The sequence below is a fragment of the Delphinapterus leucas genome, chromosome 12 (assembly GCF_059928025.1).
Source record: "Delphinapterus leucas isolate spDelLeu-1000000601 "Yukka" chromosome 12, BTC_Dleu_Yukka2, whole genome shotgun sequence".
Classification (NCBI taxonomy): domain Eukaryota; kingdom Metazoa; phylum Chordata; class Mammalia; order Artiodactyla; family Monodontidae; genus Delphinapterus; species Delphinapterus leucas.
This window is the reverse complement of record NC_143140.1, coordinates 36,350,695-36,375,852: the sequence shown is the minus strand read 5'-3', so window position 1 is coordinate 36,375,852 and position 25,158 is coordinate 36,350,695. Positions and strand designations below refer to the sequence as shown.

Here is a 25,158-nt window from a genome sequence, read left to right as displayed (position 1 = left end):
CAATGGAGAAAAGAATCAGGTCTGAGAGATATTTGGTAGGTAGCATCAACCCAACTTGGTAATTGATTGGATATGGTGGTGAGGAAGGGGTCTGAGACTATGTCCAAATTTCTAGACAACTAACACATTGATGGTACCATCAGCAGAGAAAAGGGTAGGTTTGAATTGCCTGTGTGATGTTTAGGTACAGATGTTCAGAAGCTAATTTTAAAAAAGGTTAGAAAAAAATCAAAGTTTGGGAAAACAAACTGTACTCAAAAAGTTTGTAATGTTTATCTGAGGGACTCGGTAAATCAGTAGACACATCAGAATCTCTATATCATAGCCCATCTCTCTGAGGATGGTCTGCAGAGACTCCTTTACAAGATTTAACATAGTGAATGACATTCATGTAAACATGCATACACTGAAAAACAAGAAAATTTACACATTTTACTGAGCCCTTTTTATACACAAATATTGCTCTTTAATGAATTGGTTCATCTTTCTGATGAAATTTTTTAAAATTTTTTAAATTAAAAAAATTTAAATTTAAAAAAATTTTAAAAAGCACAATGGACAAGGAAGACGAGCAGAGGGAGGAAAAGGGAAAGAAGCATTCACACTTTATTTGGGACTGAATCTCAGCAGATAAGTCTGACAGGTCATGGTTATTAATGATATATAACACGACAGGCTACACAGGACAGAGTCCTACAGCATTTCATTGCAAAGCAAGTGAGAAAGGATGCAAACTTGAGCAGTCGTCTGTAAATCCCTCATCTTGGGATGATGGGCTATTACTGTAGCCATTCCCCTTGTACTCACCCCACCCCAAATCATTTAGCTGCTTTCATTGCCAGGCTACCAGTTAATCTCAGCAACATGCACGGAGAACATGTGTGTTCTCAATGACAGGCCTGATTCGAGGGCCTGGAGCCAAAAATGAATATGGGGAAGACCTCACAGCCTGGGAAGCTAATTTGATGGCTGTCCTCACTGACAAGAGGGGCACTGCTCCTGTGGTGTGGGGTCCCGGCCCTCAGCAGCCTGCCAGAGGAAAAGCAAGAGAAAGGAGCCCACACAGTGGCCTCAAAGTGTCCCTTCCCTTGGCTGGGGTGGAGGGGAGCAGCGGCGTCTAGGCATGTGCAGAAGAAGCTTCAGGTCAATGCACTAGCCGATGGCCGCGGAAGCTCAGGGAGGCTTGGGGTGTGGTGGGGAGCTCAGGAAGCGCCCACCCAGCACTTCTCCTGGCATACGCTTCTTAACGCGCCCTGGAGGACAGCAGGAGGTCTACTGAGAGCCGAGCTCTACCCTCCACATCTCTGAAATAATGGTAATTTGAGAACAACAAAACAATACCAGACATCTTAGGAAAACGGTTTCACAAACTCCTCATTGGGCAAAGTACCGAACAAGAATGGAGAATATATTAGCCTTGGTTGATGGGTCTTAATTTCTAAGTACATTTTAAGCACTGAAGATTTTTCATTTTAACAGAAAATATTTTATATACCCAATAAAATGATTCCATAGGAAATTAAAAATCAGTTGAGCAATAATACCAAAAATCATAAATAGGTATAGTTATTTGACTATGTCAAAATATGAAAGCAGACTGACCCCTTCTGGTAATTTGATAATCCTAAAAGAGAGGCAGGGTATATATTTGAAAAGGAGTGACATAATGAAGGTTTCTGCATACACATGGCTTTAGTCCTTATAGTCCAAGTTTCCTTCTACAAGTTGGCCATCTTGCAACATCACAGATAAAAAGGAAAAGGAAAGTTACATAAGAGAATGAAATGCAAACATTGGTGAAAAGACAGTGAAAATTCTAACCACTGCTCAAGCAGGCTAATAATGAATGAACTGTCCACAAAATACATCTGTTTGCAAGCCACATTTTTTTCCTCAGCAAAATAATGAATTGCAAGAATTAAATTCCGAAGTGCACACAAGTCACCTGGTATCTCAACAGGTTCATCTGATGGGATAGGGAAAAATACCCATTAACTTCCAACATTCATCTGGAATTCTCATTTAGAGAGAATTATAGGTTTAAGTTTACACACACACACACACACACACACACACACACACACTGTATATATACTGTATTTTAATGTGCATCATGATAACTAGCACTATAACTAAACTTTTGTCAACACACATCATTAATTATTACCTGCCATGGAAAAAATGAATCAGGTGATGATGCTGAAAGCACAAGTTGCAATATTTGATGTAGAAATGTCAAATAAAAGTAATTTCAATTTCACAAGTCAAACACACACCTTTGAAGTCTTGTAACCTTTCTATGTTATTCCCATTTGTTACTTGCAGAAAGGGATTAAAACAGGTCTCCCATATCACCCAACAATATTGAGGAGAAAAGAAAGGAAAATAAGATAAAATAGTTAAACATTTACGGTTAGATTAAGTACGCTGAGATAATGATAAAACTTTCATATGCTGTATTTGAACTGCTCCTTAGGTGAACATGGCTGACATTCCTCACACTGTCTCCCTAGGAGACACTGGCTCCTATTTCCTGAGGTTGCTGGGGGGATGAAATAAGATGATATTTGAGAAAGAGCTTTGGAAATGACCTAATGAGTAACAGAAGTAAAGGCTATATTTAGAATTAGAGAAATTATTAGGAAGGAAATAATGTAATTAGGCAGAAAAAAATAGGATTTTTCTACTTACTAATAACATGTCATGTGCACAAGGACAACAGAATTAAATTATGTGGATTTATTATTTTTTTAAGTTTATCTTCACTGTTGTTATAATGCTGTAATATATGCAAGTTAAAGGTCATACAAGTGGAATAAATGGGAGGATCTCAATGTAGGGGGTTAGTACTTAACTCTCTGAAAAATAAAAGAGATTCACATCTGTACTATCTGCCTAAGATGTCCCATATCTTCCTCTTGAAACAAAGGGTTTTCATGCAAGAAGGAAAAAAAAGGTCTTTGGAATCAGAAAGGCCTATCACTCACCAGCTATGTCACTTTGGGAAAACTGGGTATATTTCAAATCTTTGGGGTTTTTTGCCTATAAAAATGTGCAACGTTGTTGTGAGGACCAAACGTGAAGCATCGGTGCTCGGTGGATGGGAGTTTTCTCTCCCTCCCCCTCGCAGAGCCTTTCCTGAAACCCTAGCAAATCAGGGCAAGAATGCACAGATCACTCATCATTTCTCCAGCGTTTATTGCCCAGGAAGTTCATGCAGCAATTAATTATGTATGACTTCATGATATGTTAGCTACTGTTACTGAAATCCTAAATGACTGACCAACTTCTCATGCATTTCTGCAACCAGAGAGCATTGCTTCAAATCAAGACCCTTCCCAGCGTCATCTCCCAGGGCCCCAGTAGTGAACCCTGTGTGTGGTTGTTGAGTTACTCTGCCGCCCAGGGGTAGTGAGGTGGGCAAGGAGGGTCGGTGACAGGAAGTAGGATATGAGAGCTGCAGCTGCCCTCTTAGGAGCCTCTCAGCCTGTGTCCTGGAGAAATTCTACCACCACAGGCCACATTTCCCACCCCCCTCCCTTCCAATTTGCCTGTCACTGGGCTCCAGTCGGTGGGGTACTGCAGGGAGAAGGAATGTGCAGGGCATACTAGCAGGATGCAAGCTCACATACCTGGATGAGATAGTGGGAACATAAATTGAGAAGCTCCAACAGCTGTAGGTGACTGCCAGCTGCTAACACATCCTGGATCACGCCTGGCTCCAACAAAATCTGTTTTTTTTTAATAAAAGAAAGCTATCAGTTACTTACAAATTAATACTTGCTTACTATGCAAATACACTGCATTTAAATTGCTGCTTAACATACTATACCTGAATTAATACTGTTCCTCATTATGGAAGCCAGTTCTCTTTTTTCTATTCTGATTAATGAGCTGTGGCCCTTATTCTAACAGCTAAGTTCTCATTCCCAATACTCATATCTGGTGTATAAAACTCCATACTTAACCACTTATTTTTGTAGGAGGATATGAACGTTTGCAAAGAACAATATAATAGCCTTCAAATTCAGTTTATGATGAAGATAATCTTATAAACACAAAAGAACTGAATTTTAGTTTTTCAAAGTATATTTCAGAATGTTATTCTTCAGTAAATCACAGAAACAGTATGGTTAACAGGTATTTTAGAGAAATGGGGCTTATAGTTCTCCTTGAAATACAGGACCAGAGGTGGATATTACTCCATTTTACTTCTAAGTCCTACAATAGTAAACTTCAACCACAAAGTTTCATTTTTTTTCCTTCACAATCTCAGATTCTCTGATCCTTTATGTTTCAAATAAAATATGTAGAAATAGTATTTTCAGAATATAAAGGCATCACAGAGAAGCAAAACTTCCCCAGTACACTGGTGATACCAATTCTTTTTTTCTGGTTAGGTCCAACTTTGTGCCTACTGCTGCCAGCTCTTGAGCTGGTGAATAGCGCTGGAGAAAAACACACAACTAAGTTGACGAAATTCACTTTACATGCAAGACTGCCAGACACAGGAGGCCTTTAGGGCTGCTCCAGCCATCCTAACTCATTTCCCGAGCCCAGTGACGCCCAAGGTCTAGTCTCTGGACCAGCATCAGCATCATCACCTGGGAGCTCGTGAAAACTGCAAATTCCTGGGCACCTCCCCAGACCTAACTGAATCAGAAACTTTCAGGTGAAGCCCAGCAACTGCTGTTTTTGATGCAGGGAAGCCAGTGCTTCTGATGCAGGGAAGCCTGAAAAATACTGATGGAGTCAGCTCGCTCTCACCCTCTATTTCTTCTCCCATGCTCCTCTCTCCTCAAGCCTCCAACCTCCTTGTCTCTTTTCCTTTTTTTTTTTTCTTTTTTGCGGTACGCGGGCCTCTCACCGCTGTGGCCTCTCCCGTTATGGAGCACAGGCTCCGGACGCGCAGGCTCAGCCGCCATGGCTCACGGGCCCAGCCGCTCCACGGCATGTGGGATCTTCCCGGACCGGGGCACGAACCTGCGTCCCCTGCATCGGCAGGTGGACTCTCAGCCACTTGCGCCACCAGGGAAGCCCTCGTCTCTTTGCTTACTTCAACTTCATGATCTTCCCAAGGCTCCCACCACCAAGTCTACCAACCCACCTACTCATATCTGTACCAGCTCATTTTCCTCTCCTCAACACTCCCCTTGTGCACTAGATCCCACCCCCCTCTGCCTGATACCATCCTCTCTTGTTCCTGCGTCATCATCTGTTCGCTTCTACTGGATGATAACTCCCATCAGCATACAAATATGCCATTACAGCTTGTATCTTAAGAAAGAAAAATTCCCTCCCTTGAACCCACAGATCCGTCCATGCTCCCCTTCATAACAAAGTTCCTCAGGGAAGCTGTCTATATAAAATGCTGCTGTTTGCTCTGCACTGCTCTGTCTCAAACCCACTCCTGTTGAGTTCTGTTTCTACTGTTCCTCTAAAAATGCTCTCATCGAGGTCACCAGTGACCCCTAAAACCAATAGCCATTTCTCAATCTTACTCAAGCCAACAGCAGTTAGCAAAACTGACTTTCCTCTTCTGGAGTGATTTCTTCCCTTCCCTCTAGGACGACGCTCCCTCTCTTGGTTTCTTCTACTTCAATAACGAGTCCCTTTCCATCTCCTTCCCAACCTGTAAGCTTTGGAGATGCCCAGAGCTCAGTCCCCAGATCTCTGCTTTCCTCTCTCTACTTACTCCGTGGATGATATCATGGCTTTAAAATTATCTACACACTGATTACACTTAAATTGGTTTCTCCAGCCCCAAACTCACCCTTGAACTCTAGACTCTGATATTCAGTGGCCTATTCTGTATCACCACTTGGATGTCTAATGGGCAGCTCAAACTCAGCGTGCCCCAAACTGATCTCTTCATCCTCTCCACCAATCACCAAACCTGCTCCTACCCCAATCTCACCATTTCAGCAAACAGCAACTCTCAGTTATTTACACTAAAACCCGAGTCATTCTTTATTCCTCTTCTTTTCCTCATACCTCACATCTGATCCATCAGCCACTCGTTAGCTCTATCTTCAAAATAGTTCCAGAATCCAATCACACTCAGTAGCACTTCCATCTGTATCACTCTAGTCCAAATCACTGTCTTCCCAGATTTACTGCAATAGCCACCTAACTAGTTGAACTGCTTTCTCCTTTGCCTCCTCGCACTGTTTTTTAATAATATGAATCAAACGGGTGCTTTAAAAACACAAATGAAATTATGTCATTCTGTTATTCAGAACTCTCCGACTTCTTATCTCATTGGGGAAAAAAAAAAAAACCCGAAGTCTTCACTATACCATATAAGGTTCTTTGAATACGCTGAGCACCTCAGTGTTTACAACTAGCTGTTTTCTCTGCCTGGATCACTCTTCCTCAAGACGTCAGAGAGGCTCACTCTCTCATGTCCTTCAGACCTCTGCCCAGATATCACCTTATCTGAGAGGGCTTCTCTGACCATCCTATGTAAAACAGTACCCCACTGTCCACCACCCCATTCCCAATCTCCTTACTTTGCTTTATTCTTCTTCACAGCACTTAACATCTCTCAACATAGTACATATTTATTTGTCTATTTGATGATTTTCTGTTCCTCCACTCACTAGGATATAAGATCCAGGAGAGTAGGGACTTGGTCCATTTTGTATACCCAGCACTTAGAACAATGCCAAACAAAAAGCTTTCACTTAATATTGATGAATTTACCTTATAATAATGTATTGATGAATTAATTTATATCTAGAATTTTAAAAAATTATTTATTTTTATTTATGGTCTCACCGGGCGCAGCATGCAGGATCTTAGTTCCCCAACCAGGGATCAAACCTGTACCCCCTTCATTGGAAGCTCAGAGTCTTAACCACTGGACTGCCAGGGAAGTCCTCTAGATATGTTTTTAAATTCAGAATTAATTTTATTAATTAGCCTAACATGAGAGGAGAGAGGGAAAAGGACGATACATTTTATTTCTGAACTATTAAAGAAGTGAAAAAGCTAAGCACGTGTGGCAAAAATACCAACACTCATCTTATTCTGAAAATTCTTTATAGCTCCTTTCCTGTCTAGTCAGAGGGAGAAATCTGAATTTCTCCAACTCCTCACGGAGAGAGGTTTTGACTGACACTCAGGAAATTATTGCAGCTCCCTTTACAGGAGCAAGGATGCAGTGTGTTCTTACAGAAGAGGCATGGCCTAAGGCACAGAATGGGGAATAGATGGATTAGAAAGGCTAGTCTTAGCCTTTATATCCTGTCAGTTGTGCTTATTTCACACAACTGGCATTCATGATAACCTCTAAGGCTCAGTAATGCCTAGCACAAAGACAAATATCACAGAGAGACAAGATGAATATTCCATAGCACGTGTAACACGTCCAGCGGGCCAACTGGAGAAACCTCACAAGAGAAACCCCTAGTGGGATTGTTTTTGTCTTTGTTTCTTGTTTTTCATTCTGTAGTTTTTTTTTCATCTCTCATTATAACATAAGTTTTTCTAAAAGATAAAGGGAGTGGTTTGAAAAAAAAAAAAAAAACCTACCAGAAAAGCTGGGTCTCACTTATAGAAACAGAACCAGCATTTCCAAGTTCCACTTACACTAGTCTTTTAAATTCAGCTTTGTTGCTCTTTGGTGACTGGTTGTCCTCATATATTTTTCCAGAGAATGTGTGTTTGGGCAGAATAACAAAGGTCCAATCTCCTCACGAGGTATAGTATGGTGAATCTATCTGCTGCCTAGAAGAACTGGGTGAAATGGCCTTTTGTAGAAGGAATGGCTTTCCCCCACGTCAGTTTATGGATGACAACTAAGATCACTAAATTTAAGTGCTGCAGAAACGCATACCCATCCACGTCCAGTCTGGCACTTACAGCAGAAGAGACGGGAGGAAGGATCCTTCCAGGACCACCCACAGGAGGGAAGGGTATCCCCTGACGGTCAGAGCACAGAGGGGTGGAGGAGGAGGTTGACACATCTAGTCACTCATCAGACTGGAGGAGCTTAGCTCAGACAAGCCATCAACAGTGGACAAGGCAAATGTCTGAATAACAAAAGAGATCAAGAAATGCAGGATGCATAAAGCCAAGTGGTCCAGAAAGCAGTGGGGAAGACGAAAACCACTAAAGCCACCTAACTGGGCTGGGCATTGCCTCTCTCCTCAGCGATGCTCCCCTGCCTGGGTGGAGACAGAGGGGGGTGTCTTCAGATTGGACAAAGAGGTTCTGATACAATTTCGGGTGGGGCACGGGCGCCTCTTGTTCATAGGCCATCTGTATACAGTATGCTCTCACTGCCACCCACTCACACCTGACCTCCGGGTAACAGAATACAGGGGGCTGAACTTGAAAGAGGGGAGCTGGACAGTACTAGCTGGGGAGGTAACAATCTCATTACATAAGCTTTTCCTGCAGCTGGTGGCATGCTAGGCCAGGTGAACCGAGGAAAGGTCCACAGCGGACCCCTGCCCCAAATGCTCAGACTTTGCACTCATTTTGATCAACTGAGGATAAGAACTGGTCCGTGGCTGTAGTCAGGGTGACACTGGGTGTGGTGACAAAGTAACAGAGGTAAAAGCCACAACTGTAGTTGAAGATGGTGGTCTCCAAAGACACCAGTGAGAGTTGCTGCATCAGAATTCAGGCATGAAGGGGTCCACTTGCCCTGCCGCAAGGAGGCACTCTTGAAAACTCAGTCCAAAGGTGTCATCTGGCCACCGATCCAAGCAGGGTCGAATCTGCACAATCTCTAATGAAGGCCTTCCAAACTGGAATGAGACTGGGGCTCCTGGTCCCAGCGACAACCTCAGGCAGCACACGAGGCCAGACACTCATGAAAGAGGAGTGTAGGAGGTGAGGTGAGATTCTGCACAGCCTACGATGAGATGGGTCCTCTCTGCCAGTGCCCAGGCCTCACCGGGCTTGCACTAAGGCAGCATACAGACCCCAGGGCATTCCTGCCTTTCCTTATTCAGCTCCTTCTCCCATATCACCAAGCGTCCGTGCATCCTTTTAATTCTGCCTCCTTGTTGCTTTTCTTCTCTTTATTTTCCCTCTCACTTTTACCTTGCTTCTTGGAGTAGCCGCTAGTAGGGCCTGCCTTTAATAGCCATGGCAAGTCTCAGTGTGACCTTTTTTCCTGCTTTATGAATAGGTGAGTTGGCATCTTGAAAAAATTTTTGTATCTCAGTTCTTCAAAGTTATCTTCCTCATTTCTTGCTTTAGGAGATGTTTAAATTACTTACTTCTGGGTTTGTGGATAGAGTAGCCTGAAGGAATCGAACATGTTAAAGCCAAACAAACAAGTATGCACACAGGAACACAAGCACTTTTGAAAGCTCTCATGTAAGTGCAAATTAGCTGTGGCCTAAGGCTATTTATAAGAATAAATGAGCACACTTGTTCTTCTTTATGCTTGTTTCTTTGGGATGTTTTTTTCTGTGTAACATAGAAAAAATGGCAAATTATCACAATTTTGAACTGATAAATCAAAACAAGTAAACTGAATACAACAGCATAAATAACTTTGTTTTTTAATTTTATTTTCTAATTTTATTATTTTTTTGGCTGCATTGGGTCTTCGTTGCTGCACGTGGGCTTTGCTCTGGTTGCGGTGGGCGGGGGCTACTCTTCATTGCAGTGCAAGGGCTTCTCACTGCAGTGGCTTCTCTTGTTGTGAAGCACGAGCTCTAGGCGCACGGGCTTCAGTAGTTGTGGCTCGCAGGCTCAGCAGTTGTGGCTCGTGAGCTCTAGAGCACAGGCTCAGTAGTTGTGGTGCACAGGCTTAGTTGCTCTGCAGCATGTGGGATCTTCCCGTACCAGGGCTCGAACCCGTGTCCCCTGCACTGGCAGGCGGATTCTTAACCACAGTGCCACCACGGAAGCCACAACAGCATAAATAACTTTTATTCAAGACACATAAAACCTTTTGTATAAAGTTCTTCAAGAGACTTCTTATAGACCGAATTTGAACCATAAGATCTAGCTATGAGAAATTGCCATCAATTTAGTTTTTTGCTTCAAAGCCACTACACTAAGGATTTTTTAACCACAAGGTGGCGCCTATGTTTAAAGTAAAAGGATTTTCTAAACTACTCATATACCGCATCTTTATAACAGACACTTTATTTTTAAGAAAAAATAATAATAATTCAAATAAGGATAATAAAGTATATGAATTCTACTTTCTAGATGTATTTATCATTTGGGGAAATGTTCATAAATATTTCTGTTGAAATGCTTGATCCGAGTGACACTGATCAGAATTCAGTAGTTCTCCATAAATCAGGTCCCAATTTATGAATATTAGAAGTTCAAACTTTTTGTCTTTGTATTCAGAAACTCTCATGATGTGGTCCCAACCTAGGTTATAAAACTTATTTCCAATTCTGCAACCTTATGTTTCCTTTGCTAAAGCCAACAGCCCATTGTTCTCCACATATAGGCAATACCTTTTTCTCTACCTTGAATGCCCTTCTCCCACTTCTTCAATCTCTATATGTCAAAATCCTACCCATTCCTCAAAATTCAACTGTAAGTCCATTTCCTATATAAAGTGTTGCAAGATTTTCTTTCACCCCAATATGCAATTGGGGTTAACCTCCTGGGACTCCAAACCACCAGAGATGTCTGATGAACTAAGCCCATGGGCTCTAGGTCACACCACCTGACTTCAAATCCTGGCTCCTATACTAGCTGGCAGAATGATATTGTGAAAACTACTCAATTATCAGTTGAGTAGTTTCCTCAATGATATGATTAAATTATAATATCTATCTCAAAAGATTGTTTTAAGGACTAGGAAAATGCATATGTATTATAACATTTGTGTATGGCTGTGTAAGAAAAATGGTTTAAACAATTTGGAACTTATTTTTCTCACGAAACATGAATTAGGTAGCTTGGAGTGCCAACAAACCAGGCTCCTTGCATTTTCCTACTTGGCCAATCTTAGCCTGTAGTTTCATGGTCACAAAAAGGCTGCCACACCTCCAGGTTCTGCATCTGCACTCAAAGCAGAAAGAAAAGAGAGGACAAAGAAACAGAAATAGTATACCAGCTGAGTCTGTCATTACTTATTAGAAAATAACAGGTTTCATATGAACACTACCACACAGACTTCCACTGACATTTCACCTGCCAGGTCTAGGTCATGAGGCTACTCAAAGCGGTAAAAGAACCTGGGAAATTGAGTTTTTAAAGCTAGATGCACACAGGTTAATAGCAAAAAAAAGAGAAAAGCTAGATGCACTATTGTCCCAAATTAAATTGGAGCTCTATATAAAGAAAAAAGAGGAAATGGATTGTACAGGCAATCAGAGTATACACCACCATGGCTCTTAGCACAGTATATGTTTATATAAATCTGTAATAAATGTTAACTGTTATCTATTTCTTTTTCATGTGACTAAGTGCTTTTGCCCTGAATGAGTTATGTGAGAGTGTTTTATCTTATGTTTTACCTATGAGACTTTGATGGCAGGGTCCATCTTCTTTCATGTTCATTGCTGTTGAACATTCTAGAAGAATACCTCAGGAATTACTTAGTAAAGAAATTTACAGGATTGAAAAATACAGGTCCTGGAGAAAATGTTAGAAGATGTCAAAAGTCTCCATGGGGAAGCCTGGTCACATGCTAATCCTCATCAAGGATTACCCAGCTGAAAGAGTTAAATAAGAGGACACAATAGACATTTCAACTAACAGCTGTAGTCATATGTCCAAAAAAAGGTCACCTTTTGGTTAGATGTTGTATATAATAAATTCATGATTTGACTATTCATTCCTTAAGTTACAAATTTTATCAGGTGGTTTTCTTCCAAACATAGTACACTTGTACAAATTTCTAAAAGATCTCAAGTCAAACATTTAAAAATACTAATTTATTTTCAAATTATGAAAAAGCAATCAACTTTTCCCTCTATTAGAATATGAAAAAAGAGAAAACTAGTCTTGACTTTCAGAATATTTTGAAAAAAATGTTAAAAACCACAAAGGTAGGGCTTCCCTGGTGGCGCAGTGGCTGAGAGTCCGCCTGCCGATGCAGGGGACACGGGTTCGTGCCCCGGTCTGGGAGGATCCCACATGCCGCGGAGCGGCTAGGCCCGTGAGCCATGGCCGCTGAGCCTGCGCGTCCAGAGCCTGTGCTCCGCAACGGGAGAGGCCACAACAGTGAGAGGCCCACATTACGCAAAAAATTAAAAACTAAAAAAAATTTTAAAAACCACAAAGGTAAAACCATAATAAAAACATACTAGCAAAAAAAAGAAAGGTGTGGAAATCACTTGGAGATTCTATTATCTTCCTTCACAAGTTTACACATCCTCATTCGGGTCATTTGAAATTTCTAAGGTTACAGGCAGGTAGCAGAAGCACAGGCTCTAAGATGCCAAGAAGAAACCTTAAATAGATAAGGACACTAGTATTACACTACTAGGAATGTAATTATATTTGCATTACATGCTGTCCTGCAAAAATTTTATTTATTACCATTAATGCAACCTGAAGGTCTGTAGATGTTGCTACTCATTCTTCCTTTCCCATTTTGGGGCATGTGGAAGGGTGATGGATTAAATACTTGAGCTAGGTCTCAAGTAGAGAGAGAAGGAATCAGATGGAATTATTAAGCTGTGGTATAATTCATACTAAGATAGGGGTGGGCACAAGTTGCTCTAGGAACACTTGGCTGGAGATGCCCTATTCCATTGAAACTGTGAAATAATTCTTCGTATGAAAAAACTTAGTCCCCTCATATGAGCAAGCCCCATTTTCTTTTAGCCCCTTCTGCATTAGCATAATTCTGGCATTTCAAAGCTCTGAGATCAATAGTTCTGTCAGACAGTCATTTCCAGCATAGTTTTCTTCAGTGTTTAAATTAACAAAATATTTAACAAAGTGTAAAGATGAATTATATATACTTAACATTACTTTAAAAATTTGGCCTAATTATTTGAAAAGGCAGAACAAGTTTTTGATAGTTTCTAACTAGAAAAAAGCAGTCCCAGCAATTAAATATGATGAAACATGAAGGTCATTACAGGTTATAAGAAAAGTCAAATTAATTATTAAGACTCACTTTTATCACCAGTGCTCTTTCAAGTGTGAACATGGGAGGTTTCATCGCATTAAGCTTTACTAATGAATCTGGGTGTCTCCATACAGAGCTAGTTTCTTACAATGCTAGCATGGCCAAAGAAGAAATAAACATTACTTTAAAATACTGATATCCGGGGCTTCCCTGGTGGCGCAGTGGTTAAGAATCCGCCTGCCAATGCAGGGAACACAGGTTCGAGCCCTGGTCCAGGAAGATCCCACATGCCGCAGAGTAACTAAGTCCGTGTGCCACAACTACTAAGCCTGCGCTCTAGAGCCCGCAAGCCACAACCGCTGAGCCCGTGAGCTACAACTACTGAAGCCCATGCGCCTAGAGCCCATACTCTACAACAAGAGAAGCCACAACAATGAGAAGCCTGCGCACCGCATTGAAGAGTAGCCCCTGCTCACTGCAACTAAAGAAAGCCCTCGCAGCAATGAAGACCCAACACAGCCAAAAATAAATAAATAAAAATTAAAATAAAATACTGATATCCAAAGATGGATGGCCTCCAGAAGAATGAATAGGGCTGGTGCCAATGTTCATTTGTAGTTGGCTACTACTGTGTCACTGCTGGGTGCTTGAGTAGAGGCAGAAGCAAAGAGCCAAAAGGAATCATTATGCTGTGGTGTAATCCATGCTAAGATAGCGTGGACACAGGATACTGTAGGAGCACTTGGCTAGGGATGCCTCATTTCATTGAAGGAAGCTGTAGAATAATCTTTTTCATGAAAAAATACATCATTAATATCCAATTCCAGGTTCATTTGGAGAATTCCTTGCATTTGCTTTATAAGGAGTGGAGGTAAAAGTATGGCTCTAGGGGCCACTGTAGGAATGTGGGCAAGTCACTGACACATATGTTTTTAGCATCATCGTATAAAAAAATGAGAGATGACTACTATCTATTTTCTTAAAGTCTTCATAAAGATAAAATGAGATAATCCTGGTAAAATTTTTAGAATAATGCCTGGCATGTTTCACACGGTAAAAAATTGTAGCTGCTATTGTTATTATTGTTGTTGTTAATTCCATGAAAAAATAAACCTACTTCGCAAATAATGACCCCATTTCTAGTGTTCACACATTGCCTACTATGTACCAGGTACCATGTGAGGTAATGTCATACATGTTATCTCTCCTTCTTATACTCTTCCCCACTCCTCACTCCTGCAAGGTAAATATTAACCCCACATGGAAAATGAAGAAACTGAAGGCAGAGAAATTCACCCATTCAAACAGCAAATCTTTTCTCAGTGCTACAGTGCTCTAGGCACCTTTCTAGGCACTACGGATATGACCATGAAGAAGACAAGTTTCCTCATCTTATGGCACTTAGAGTCTAGGTTTTGGCCAACTGGGTAGACTGTGGTGCCATCAACTGACAAGACTAAAACAAAGGAAGAAACAGGTTTGGAGGGAAGATCAAGAGTTCCATTTCGGGGATATGTTAAGTTTGTGGCTTATTGGATGGCTATTAGTCATCCAAATAGAGATATCAAGTAGACAAAAATATATGAGTCTAGTTGGCAAACTATAAGTAGCAGATCAAAGTTTCCTTTCACATATTCTTGTGTGGCCTGTGAGCTAAGAATGGTTTAAGATAAAATTTTTACTTGCATTTTTTAAATTTAAATTTAAATTTTTCATTAATAAACTTGATCTCTTAGAGCACTCTTAGGTCCACAGCAAATGGAGCAGAAGGTATAGAGTCCCACATACCTCCTTCCCCTACACATGCATAACCTCCCCCATTATTAATGTTTCCCTCCAGAGTGGTACACTTGTTACAATCGGTGAACCTATATTAACACATTATTATCACCTGAAGGCCACAGTTTACATTAGGGTTTAATCCTGGTGTTGGGTTTGGATGAATGTATAACAACATGTACCCACCATTACAGTAGCATACCGAGTATTCTCACTGCCCTAAACATCCTCTGTGCTCCGCCGATTCATCCCTTCCTCTCCCAAGCCCCTAACAACCACTGATCTTTTTTACTGTCTCCATAGTTTTGCTTTTTCCAAGATGTCATGTAGTTGGAATCCCAAAGTATGTATCCTCTTCAGGTTGGCTCCTTTCACTTAGTGATATGCATTTAAGGTTCCTCCATGTCTTTTCATGGCTTGATAGGTCATTTCTTTTTAGTGCTGAATCCTATTCCATTGTTTATCACAGTTTATCCATTTGCCTACTTTGTGTGAATGTTAAGTTTTCAACCCCTTTGGGTAAATACCAAGGAGCATGATTGCTAGATTATATGGTCAGAATATGCTCAGTTTTGTAAGCTGTGTCTTTTGTGAATATTTTCTCCCAATCTGTGGCTTGATTCCCATTCTCTCGATATTGACTTTTGCAGAGCAGTTTTTAATATGAATGAAATTCACCTTATCAATTATTTTTTTCATGAGTCATGCCTCTGGTGTTGTATCTAAAAAGTCATCACCATATCCAAAGTCATCTAAATGTTCTCATGTTATCTTCTAAAAGCTTTACAGTTTTGCATTTTACATTTAGGTCTGTGATCCCATTTTGAGTTAATTTTTGTTTAGGGTGTAAGGTCTATGTTTAGACTCATTTTTTTTTTTGCATGTGGATGTTTGGCTGTTCCAGCACCATTTGTTGAAAAGACTATTTTTGCTCCATTGCATTGCCTTTGCTCTTTTGTCAAAAATCAGTTGACTATATCTATGTAGGTCTATTTCTGGGCTCTCTATTCTGTTCCATTGATCTATTTGTCTATTCTTTCCAGACAATACCACACTGTCTTGATTACTGTAGCTTTATAGTAACTCTTGAGGTCAGGTAATGTCAGTCCTCCAACCTTATTCTTCTTCAGTACTGTGTTGGCTCTTTAAGGTCCTTTACCTCTCTCCATAGAAATGTCAGGAACAGTTTGTCAATATTCACAGAATAACTTACTGGGATTATGATTAGGATGGCACTGAATCTACAGATCAAGTAGGAAAGACTGACATATTGATGTTAACAGTATTGAGTCTTCCTAGCCATAAACGTGGACTATCTTTCCATTTATTTAGTTCTTTGATTTCTTCTATCAGAGTTTTGTAATTTTCCTCATATAGATCTTGTCCATATTTTGCTAGATTTATTCCTAAGTATTTCATTTTTGGGTGCTAATGTCTAAGAAAGGTTTTAATCTTTTTTTAATAGTTGGGAAAAACCCAAATGATGAATAATATACTGTGATATGTAAAAAAAATATGAAATTCAAATTTCTGTATCCATAATAAAGTTCTATTTGAACACAGCCATGCTCATGCATTTACGTATTTGTCTCTGGCTGTTTTCATGCTACAACAGCAGAGTTGAGTAGTTGCAACAGTGCTGTATATGGCCTGCAAAGCCTAAATTATTTGCTATCTGACCCTTCACAGAGGAAGTTTGCTGATCCCTAGTCTGGAGTGTAGACGGGGGCTGGCAGTCAACAGCATAAGGTTGTACCATATAACATGGGTCTGGATGACCCTATCCAGGAAGCTGGTTAGACTAAACAGAAGGGTCCTGACACCTGAGGAATTCAGAGCCTACGGAGGGAGGAGCAAGCAAAGACATCTGGAAAGGAATGATGGGGAGGGGAGCTGGGGGGCACAGAATAAGAACCCACAGAGTGTGGTGTCACAAAAGCCAAGAGAGAAAAGGCTTCGATGGAGAGGCAGGTTGACTGTGTTGAATGCAGCTGAGAGGTCACAAGGATATCATTCAATTGGTTTCACAATATCTGTGACTGTCAAGGACAGTTTCAGTGGAATGCTGAAGATGGAAGTCTCCAGACTTGATGAGTGGGAAAGTGAGTAAAAAATGAGGAAAAGTGAGTAAGTTTACACAACTCTTTTCGTAAGTTCTGCTGCGAAGGAAAAGTAGAGGAATAAGTGGTAGCTGAAGAAGAATAGAAGAACAAGAAAAGGATTCTGAGAGAGCAATAAAGCATGTTTACATACTGGTGGGAATGTTCCAGTGGAGAAGGAGAAACTGATGATAGAAGAGACAGAAATGAAGATTCAGGAGTGATGTCTGAGGGGAAAAGAGGGAGTAGGATCCAGAGCTTCAGGGGAGAGATTAACCTTTGACAAAGCAAGGTTACTTCTTCCAACAAAGTAAGTGCACAGAAACATGGAGGTTTGGAGATTCGATAGTGAAAAGATGAAGATCTTCCTGTCTGTATCCATTTTCTCAGTGGAAGGTGAGTCTCCCTTGCGGTATTTGACCAGAGGTAGGGTAATGAGAGGGGAAGGGTTTGAAAAGAGAGGAGAAGAAATGAAAAATTTATCAGGGAGAGGAGGAAAGCAAATTTCTACGGAAACAGATTAGCACTGCCTGGCTAGGATGCGCATCCATCTGAGATTTGGGAATCATGGATTTGAAGTGATAACAGTAACTTTTCCCAGCAACAACTAGCAGAGTTGATACTTATAGTGGAATTTAGTCAACAGGTCTCCAAAGCTGCCACAGGCTGGAATCAAGCTTGGTTGCCTCTAAGGTCAATGCCTATACTCTTTGGGCTGTGCCAGACCATTTCTACCCTGACAGATATATGCTAACACAAGGATGCATGGCTATAATCAGTTTTTCAAGAGCTACATCTATTCAATTACCGTATATCCCTGCAAAGTAAAATGCAGGTAGTACTCTATGAAGTATTACAGCTCAATTACTCTTTCTCCTATCTGAACTAGTGTACCTTTTGGAGCACTGAACGTCCTCAGATGCTTCACCATGCTCCATACACAAACAATTCAGGCCCCTGGTAATCCATTTCCAATAAATGCAATGGTGTGTTGACCTGGCATTTCCGTTCACTCTTCAAGCCACTCTGAGAAAGCATTCACTGCGTGATTTCCATCAATGCAGCCCTAACATCTAGTGAGTCCGTAACACATAGTAGGTGCTCATTAACTACTTGATGAATTAATGGATCTCAACTTGAGAACAAACTACAAATGGATGGTTTTTATGAAGTATACAAAGGAGATAAAATATTCACAAATTAACTTAGGACATTCAGTGCCTTTGAAATTAGCCCTTCATTTGAATATTAGCATCATTATTCTACTCAAATGGAATATCGACTTGCAGTATGAATCTTCTCAAAAGTTTTGTTTGGCTAGTTATGCTTTTATCTTGAAATTAACCACAAAGGCCATATATTTTTGTTATCAGGTTGTTTTCGTTAAAAAAAATCTTACATTTAGAATTGTAAAACGCCCATATATTACTACTCCGTAGAAACACTAAACGTTTCCAGCAGAGGGCTCAAGAATTCTTTTTTAAGGAAAGAAGTTTATAAAGTTCATTGTCCAATAGCAGCTCTTGCAAAACTCCTCCAGAAGGCAATCTCACAAAAAATATGTTCTTCCTCTTGATCAAGTAATTCCAGGCCCATGAAATTATTTAAAATAATCCAAATTTTTTTAAAAACTGTATTATAATAAGGCAGCATTGTTTATATACTATGCATTTATGGATAAATATACTTTCCAGAAAAGACATTAAAGTAAGTTATAATCACAAAAAATCTATATTAAATTACTCAGGAGATGGGCAAAGGCCAGGAAAAAAAGAAAGATAACATATAATGTGTAAGTAAGTGAGAATTTGGGTGAATATGGCTTTTCACTTTCATTCTTCTTTATGTTTGTATAAACATTTGGGTGATTTTTTCATTTTCAAAAGATGAAAAATAGTAATTTATAAAATTTGCATGCTTCTTAATTTTAGTTCTGAAAATAAGGGTGGAAAAACTTTAGGAAGCAAGTAGAATGGCTTATTTATGGAACAATTTGGGATTCTGCAGACACTCATTTTTGCAGGCAGAGCTAATGGGGTGTAGCACCACTTTTTTCATGCCTACAAATAACATTAATGTACCAAAACTTTCAGATAGAGCTCCCAAATATTTTTATTCACTTTATTTATTTACATATACTCATTTTCAGAAGGCTCTGAGGCATCAATGCAAGCATTTAAAAATTAGAAACATAACTCAAGCAAGGAGAAAATAGGAAACAAAAAGTGATACGAGGTCAGGAGAGGAGATATATTATGTATATATATCCTCATAACTATTAAAAGTGGGCTGCAAATATGGCTCTAAGCTTCCTAGCATCAAAACTAAAAAGGAAATGCAGCCTAACAAAAGATGAAAATACTAAAATGAACTCTAGCTTCTCTAGGCCCTGAGATCTAATGGAAATTTTCCTGCAGAAATTAAGACTAACACTTAATGACTTGCCTGGTGATACTTTTAATACCGTTGTACGTGTATTTTATAAACTTTGCATAAAAAGTAAAAGTTAATAAAGAGATTCTTCAAAATTCAGACATTCACTTTTCTGATTTTCTCCCTTGATACCTTGATCCAGGTATAAGACTTAGAGTAGATGAGCAGTGGTTTTTAATGGAGACAGGACAACCTTTCAGGGAGCAATTTAGAAACGCATGCAGGTATTTTTGGTTGCCCCAGGACAGGGGGACACTACTGGCCTTTGCTGGGCAGTGGCCAGGCAATGTACAGGACAGCCACCAACTGCAAAGAACTGCCCTAAATCCTGTATATCTGAGTGCCCTGATGTATATAAGTGAAAAACTTGTTTATAAAACTCTAAGTCTAGAATCTGTTTTACATATAAACAAAATTTTTTGTTTGTTTTGTGTCAAGATACACTGAATTTTCCAAGAATGCTAACACAATAGAAACCAAAAGAAGACAACTGTTTTGTTTCGTACGGAATTTTACTGAGTTGTTCACTATTTTAGAAAATCATGTCGCCTAGGGCATACCCTTGTGATATCTCAGTTATCAGCAAAACACCCATGTGTCATTCTGCATCTGTATGCAGCTGTCCCAGCATGATGATTCTCCCTATAGCTGTAGACAGGCAACTATTTCATTCTCTCTTCTGAAAAGTTCTGCTCCAGCATGTACATACTGAAATACGTATGATTTTCATTATACTCTCTTTCCTTCTGTGTATTCTTTATATATGGTTAAGACATTCTTATTAATGTTCAGAGTAATTTGTGTGGGTAAGTTACATTATTAGGAATTTCATTTCAGGATAGTAAAGGTGGCCTTTTTATATTAAGGCCTGATAGATGAGGTTGAGAACCACCAAGCCAGATGGACAGACTGCACATCTTCTGGGAATCTATTATGTCTATAATTTCTCCCAATGAACTTTTTTTTTTTTTTTTTGCGGTACGTGGGCCTCTCACCGCTGTGGCCTCTCCCGTTGCGGAGCACAGGCTCTCGACGCACAGGCTCAGCGGCCATGGCTCACGGGACCAGCCGCTCCGCGGCATGTGGGATCTTCCCGGACCGGGACACGAACCCGTGTCCCCTGCATTGGCAGGCGGACTCTCAACCACTGCGCCACCAGAGAAGCCCTCCCAATGAACTTTTAATGAGAGTTTTCTAGCAAACAGGCTGAGGCTGGCGTGTAATCATTCTCTTTTGCTAAATAAGGGGAAAAGTTCATGTCCTTTAAAAAGCCATCAATAGGCTGACATCCTCTTATGAAAACTAAGGAGCTAATCAAGATTCTCTACTAAATAAACTGTTAACCTCCCTCCACTCAGAGATGATTTGATGGAACACCTAAAGGAAGGGTCAGAATTTCCTTAGGGAATGATTCTGAGCACAGCCAACCCTTAGAAACTCCAATGATCAAGAAAGAACACAACTGTAATGATGTCTGATTAGAAATATTCCAAACAGGAGCTGCTGCCCATCCACCATAGCAAAGGAAAAACTCAGATGGACAGGATAAAATAAAAAACATCTAGCAATGGAACTTTCTGCCAAAACAAAGAGACACAAATGCACAGAAATGCAAAATACACCCTGAGTTAGCTTAGTGGGGTGGACCTACTATTTTGAGTTGCTGTATATTATCTGTTTCTACTTTGGAGGACATCAACTAGAAAAGAAGTGATTGTTTCTTGCCCCGCTTATGACAATAAAACCATTATCAAGAGCATACAGGGAATACTTCTCTTTCAATTCCCTGTCCTGGCAGTAGGGTGGAGGTGGGAGGTAGAAAGTGTGGGAAGGAGAGAGGAGGACCCAAGGGCAACAAATCCAGATCATTTAAATGGAGTTTTATAGAACAAAGACAAGGTTAAAACAGAGCGGGGCCACACTCATCCTTGTCATCTATTACCACAGTGTTCTGTACGCATGAGCTCAAGCACCTTGGCCCACAGTGGGTTCCTCAGCACAGAACTGATGCCAAGAAAGATTATAAATGCTGTAAGCATATTGTTCAAACACATTTTGTTTTCAATAAGTGACTGAGTTTCACAGTGTGCCAAAGGAAAATGTCTGTGCTTGAAATGTGGGCTATGACTCAAGCAAAATGCTAGACTAACGCACTGGAGTCTGACTCCATTTTTGATGTGTGACTGCTGACAGCTCTCAAGCCCCACCACTCCCTCTTCCCTGCTTGCCCCACACCTGGAAGAAAATATACAAGAAAGTCTGAGTCCTCTCTCCCTTGATGCTGGTGGAAGCTCAAACCACACAAGCCCCCGCCCGCGTGGACAACGCTCCAGCCCCACCCCCCAACCACAATAGACACCAAAGCCGATCAATCACCCCTAACTGTTCTCTGAAGTCATTTTTGGACCTACTGGGGTCCGCCCTTTTATCCCCAGAAAACCTCACTATGTGAGTACCCTTTCCTATCTTCTTGGTGCACGTGTGGTGTTATCAGTCTCAGTATCTGAGTCAAATGTTGGGTGGGTGAGAGGGCCGTTCTGTTTCTGCAGAGCGACTATCAGACAACTAAGAAGCCCCAAACTTGCAAATTACTAAGGAAAAGCCAGGAAACACTTTTTTTTTTTTAAATCAAAGTATCAGTTTTATTACCAAATGGGAAAGCTGACCGCAGAAGTGTGGCCACAGTTATACGTCCTCACACAGAGACGTTTTAGAGATTGTTATGCTGAGCAGATAGCTTTGTAATGCCTGCAGTACAAACTGTACCCTGAGTCCTTTCTGAGAAGACAGCACACACGGATTTCATGAGGGAGAACTGGCTGGCACGAGGTACAGAATGTCAGAACTGACCCTGCTTTACAGGTAGGGGGCCTCCCATATGACTTCACTTTGCCTGAATCTCTGCCCTCCATGAGGAACAGACAGGCTTCGGGTCCAGTGGCGTTATTCTTGGGTCCTCAGCTGAGAAAAGTAAGTTTCTAGGGATCAGTCAGGGTCCGGACTTTTAAAATCTCACTTCTCAGTTTTTCACAATAAACGTTTAAGTCTCCAACCTGTCCTTACCACTTTTGGCCACCAAACCATGTCAAGGATTTATCATTTTACTTGACATCTTGAGATGCCATAAAAATTTCATTTGGCATCTGGTTCTTATCTGTCGAGTTTGACACTTTCCAGGAAACGATGCATGGGAACCTGTAACATCTACACCCCATAACAATAAACAGACATATCTGCTTGCTTGTTTGTTTCAATAATCCACTGATAAAAGAGAAACTCCCTCCAAAGGCAATACTACAGAGTTTCAAAAGATTCAAGAAAGTGAAAACTCACTGATGGAATTCAAACTTTTTCCCTTCATTTCACTCTTCTCACACTTTATATGTCAACAATCCAGTTACGGACTCTGGCACAGCTCTGACAAGAATTAACGTAAGAAGAAAATAATCACTTTCTGCACAATTCAAAATATTCTTCCTTGGAATGTGGGTTTTAGACTGTGTGCTCTGGAGCCTGGGGCACAGTGCGGGCGCCTCAGGGGCCTCTTACTTGCCAGGCTTCTGTAGGTACTTCCAGGTGAAGAAAGGATTCTGCAGCTAAAATATTTAAACCACATGAATGGTCCTAATGCTGCTCCCAAGAGAAGCATTTAAGAAAAATATCTCCCAGGTTTCTTCCATGTGCTACCATTTAGTTCAACCAGGCTATGTTTATAGGTAAATCTGATGGGGACATTTTCTCATGTAAAGTGAGTGACACATCTATCCCTGAAGGGATGGGTTTATGAGAAGGCAGTTTCAAGTAAGACTCCTGTGACTCTGCTGACAGGCCTGATGCTGGTCTCTGTAGAAAAGTATTCTAGTTGTAGAGAATAAATAGTTTCAGTGATCATCAAAATCTAATGCTACAGCGTCTGCCTTACTAGGGCTATAAAAACAGTCACGTGAACACATTAGGGAATCAAATGAGAATCAGGAGGAAAACCTTTACTATACAAGAGCATGAAAATTAAGGGGAAATTTCTTTTATTTATTTATTTTTTTAATTTTAATTTAATTTTTATTTTTTATACAGCAGGTTCTTATTAGTTATCATTTTATACATATTAGTGTATATATGTCAATCCCAATCTCCCAAATCATCCCACCCCTCCTTACCCCCCTTAGTGTCCATACATTTGTTCTCTACATCTGTGTCTCTATTTCTGCATTGCAAACAGGTTCATCTGTACCATTTTTCTAAATTCCATATATATGCGTTAACATACAATATTTGTTTTTCTCTTTCTGACTTACTTCACTCTGTATGACAGTCTCTAGGTCCATCCACGTCTCTACAAATGACCCAGTTTCGTTCCTTTTTATAGCTGAGTAATATTCCATTGTATATATGTGCCACAACTTCTTTATCCATTCATCTGTCGATAGGCATTTAGGTTGTTTCCATGACCTGGCTATTGTAAATAGTGCTGCAATGAACATTGGGGTGCATGTGTCTTTTTGAATTATGGCTTTCTCAGGGTATATGCCCAGTAGTGGGATTGCTGGGTCATATGGTAATTCTATTTTTTAGTTTTTTAAGGAACCTCCATACTGTTCTCCATAGTGGCTATATCAATTTACATTCCCAAGAGGGCTCCCTTTTCTCCACAACCTCTCCACCATTTGTTGTTTGTAGACTTTCTGATGATGCCCATTCTAACTGGTGTGAGGTGATACCTCATTGTGGTTTTGATCTGCATTTCCCTAATAATTAGTGATGCTGAGCAGCTTTTCATGTGCCTCTTGACCATCTGTATGTCTTCTTTGGAGAAATGTCTATTTAGGTCTTCTGCCCATTTTTGGATTGGGTTGTTTGTTTTTTTAATTTTTTCTTTCTTTTTTTTTTTTTTTTTTTTTTGCGGTATGCAGGCCTCTCACTGTTGTGGCATCTCCCATTGCGGAGCACAGGCTCCGGACGCGCAGGCTCAGTGGCCATGGCTCACGGGCCCAGCCGCTCCGCGGCATGTGGGATCCTCCCGGACCGGGGCACGAACCCCTGTCCCCTGCATCGGCAGGTGGACCCTCAACCACTGCGCCACCAGGGAAGCCTGTGTTTTTTTAATATTGAGCTGCATGAGCTGTATATATATTTTGGAGATTAATCCTTTGTCCATTGATTTGTTTGCAAATATTTTCTCCCATTCTGAGGGCTGTCTTTTCATCTTGCTTCTGGTTTCCTATGCTGTGCAAAAGCTTTTAAGTTTCATTAGGTCCCATTTGTTTATTTTTGGTTTTATTTCCATTACTCTAGGAGGTGGATCAAAAAAGATATTGCTGTGATTTATGTCGAAGAGTGTTCTTCCTATGTTTTCCTCTAAGAGTTTTATAGTGTCTATCTGGCCTTACATTTAGGTCTTTAATCCATTTTAATCCAGTTTATTTTTGTGTATGGTGTTAGGGAGTGTTCTAATTTCATTCTTTTACATGTAGCTTTGTAGTTTTCCCAGCACCACTTATTGAAGAGACGGTCTTTTCTCCATTGTATATCCTTGCCTCCTTTGTCATAGATTAGTTGACCATGGGTGCTTGGGTTTATCTCTGGGCTTTCTATCCCGTTCCAGTGATCTACATTTCTGTTTTTGTGCCCGTACCATGTTGTCTTGATTACTGTAGTATAGTCTGAAGTCAGGGAGTCTGATTCCTCCAGCTCCATTTTTTTTCCTTCAAGATTGCTTTGGCTATTCAGGGTCTTTTGTGTCTCCATACAAATTTTAAGATTGTTTGTTCTAGTTCTGTGGACTGAATCTGTAGATTGCTTTGGGTGGTATAGTCATTTTCACAATATTGA

General features: G+C 40.5%; 1 protein-coding gene across 1 annotated transcript in view; it reads right to left on the bottom strand.

The window, feature by feature from the left end:
- The window catches only part of KLHL32 (kelch like family member 32), a 233,350-nt gene that overhangs the window by 102,307 nt on the left and 105,885 nt on the right, over positions 1 to 25,158 (bottom strand). The window contains exon 5 of the mRNA XM_022552885.2: positions 3,633 to 3,731. Coding sequence (XP_022408593.1) covers positions 3,633 to 3,731 — 99 coding nt within the window. The remainder of the gene's footprint in view (positions 1 to 3,632; positions 3,732 to 25,158) is intronic.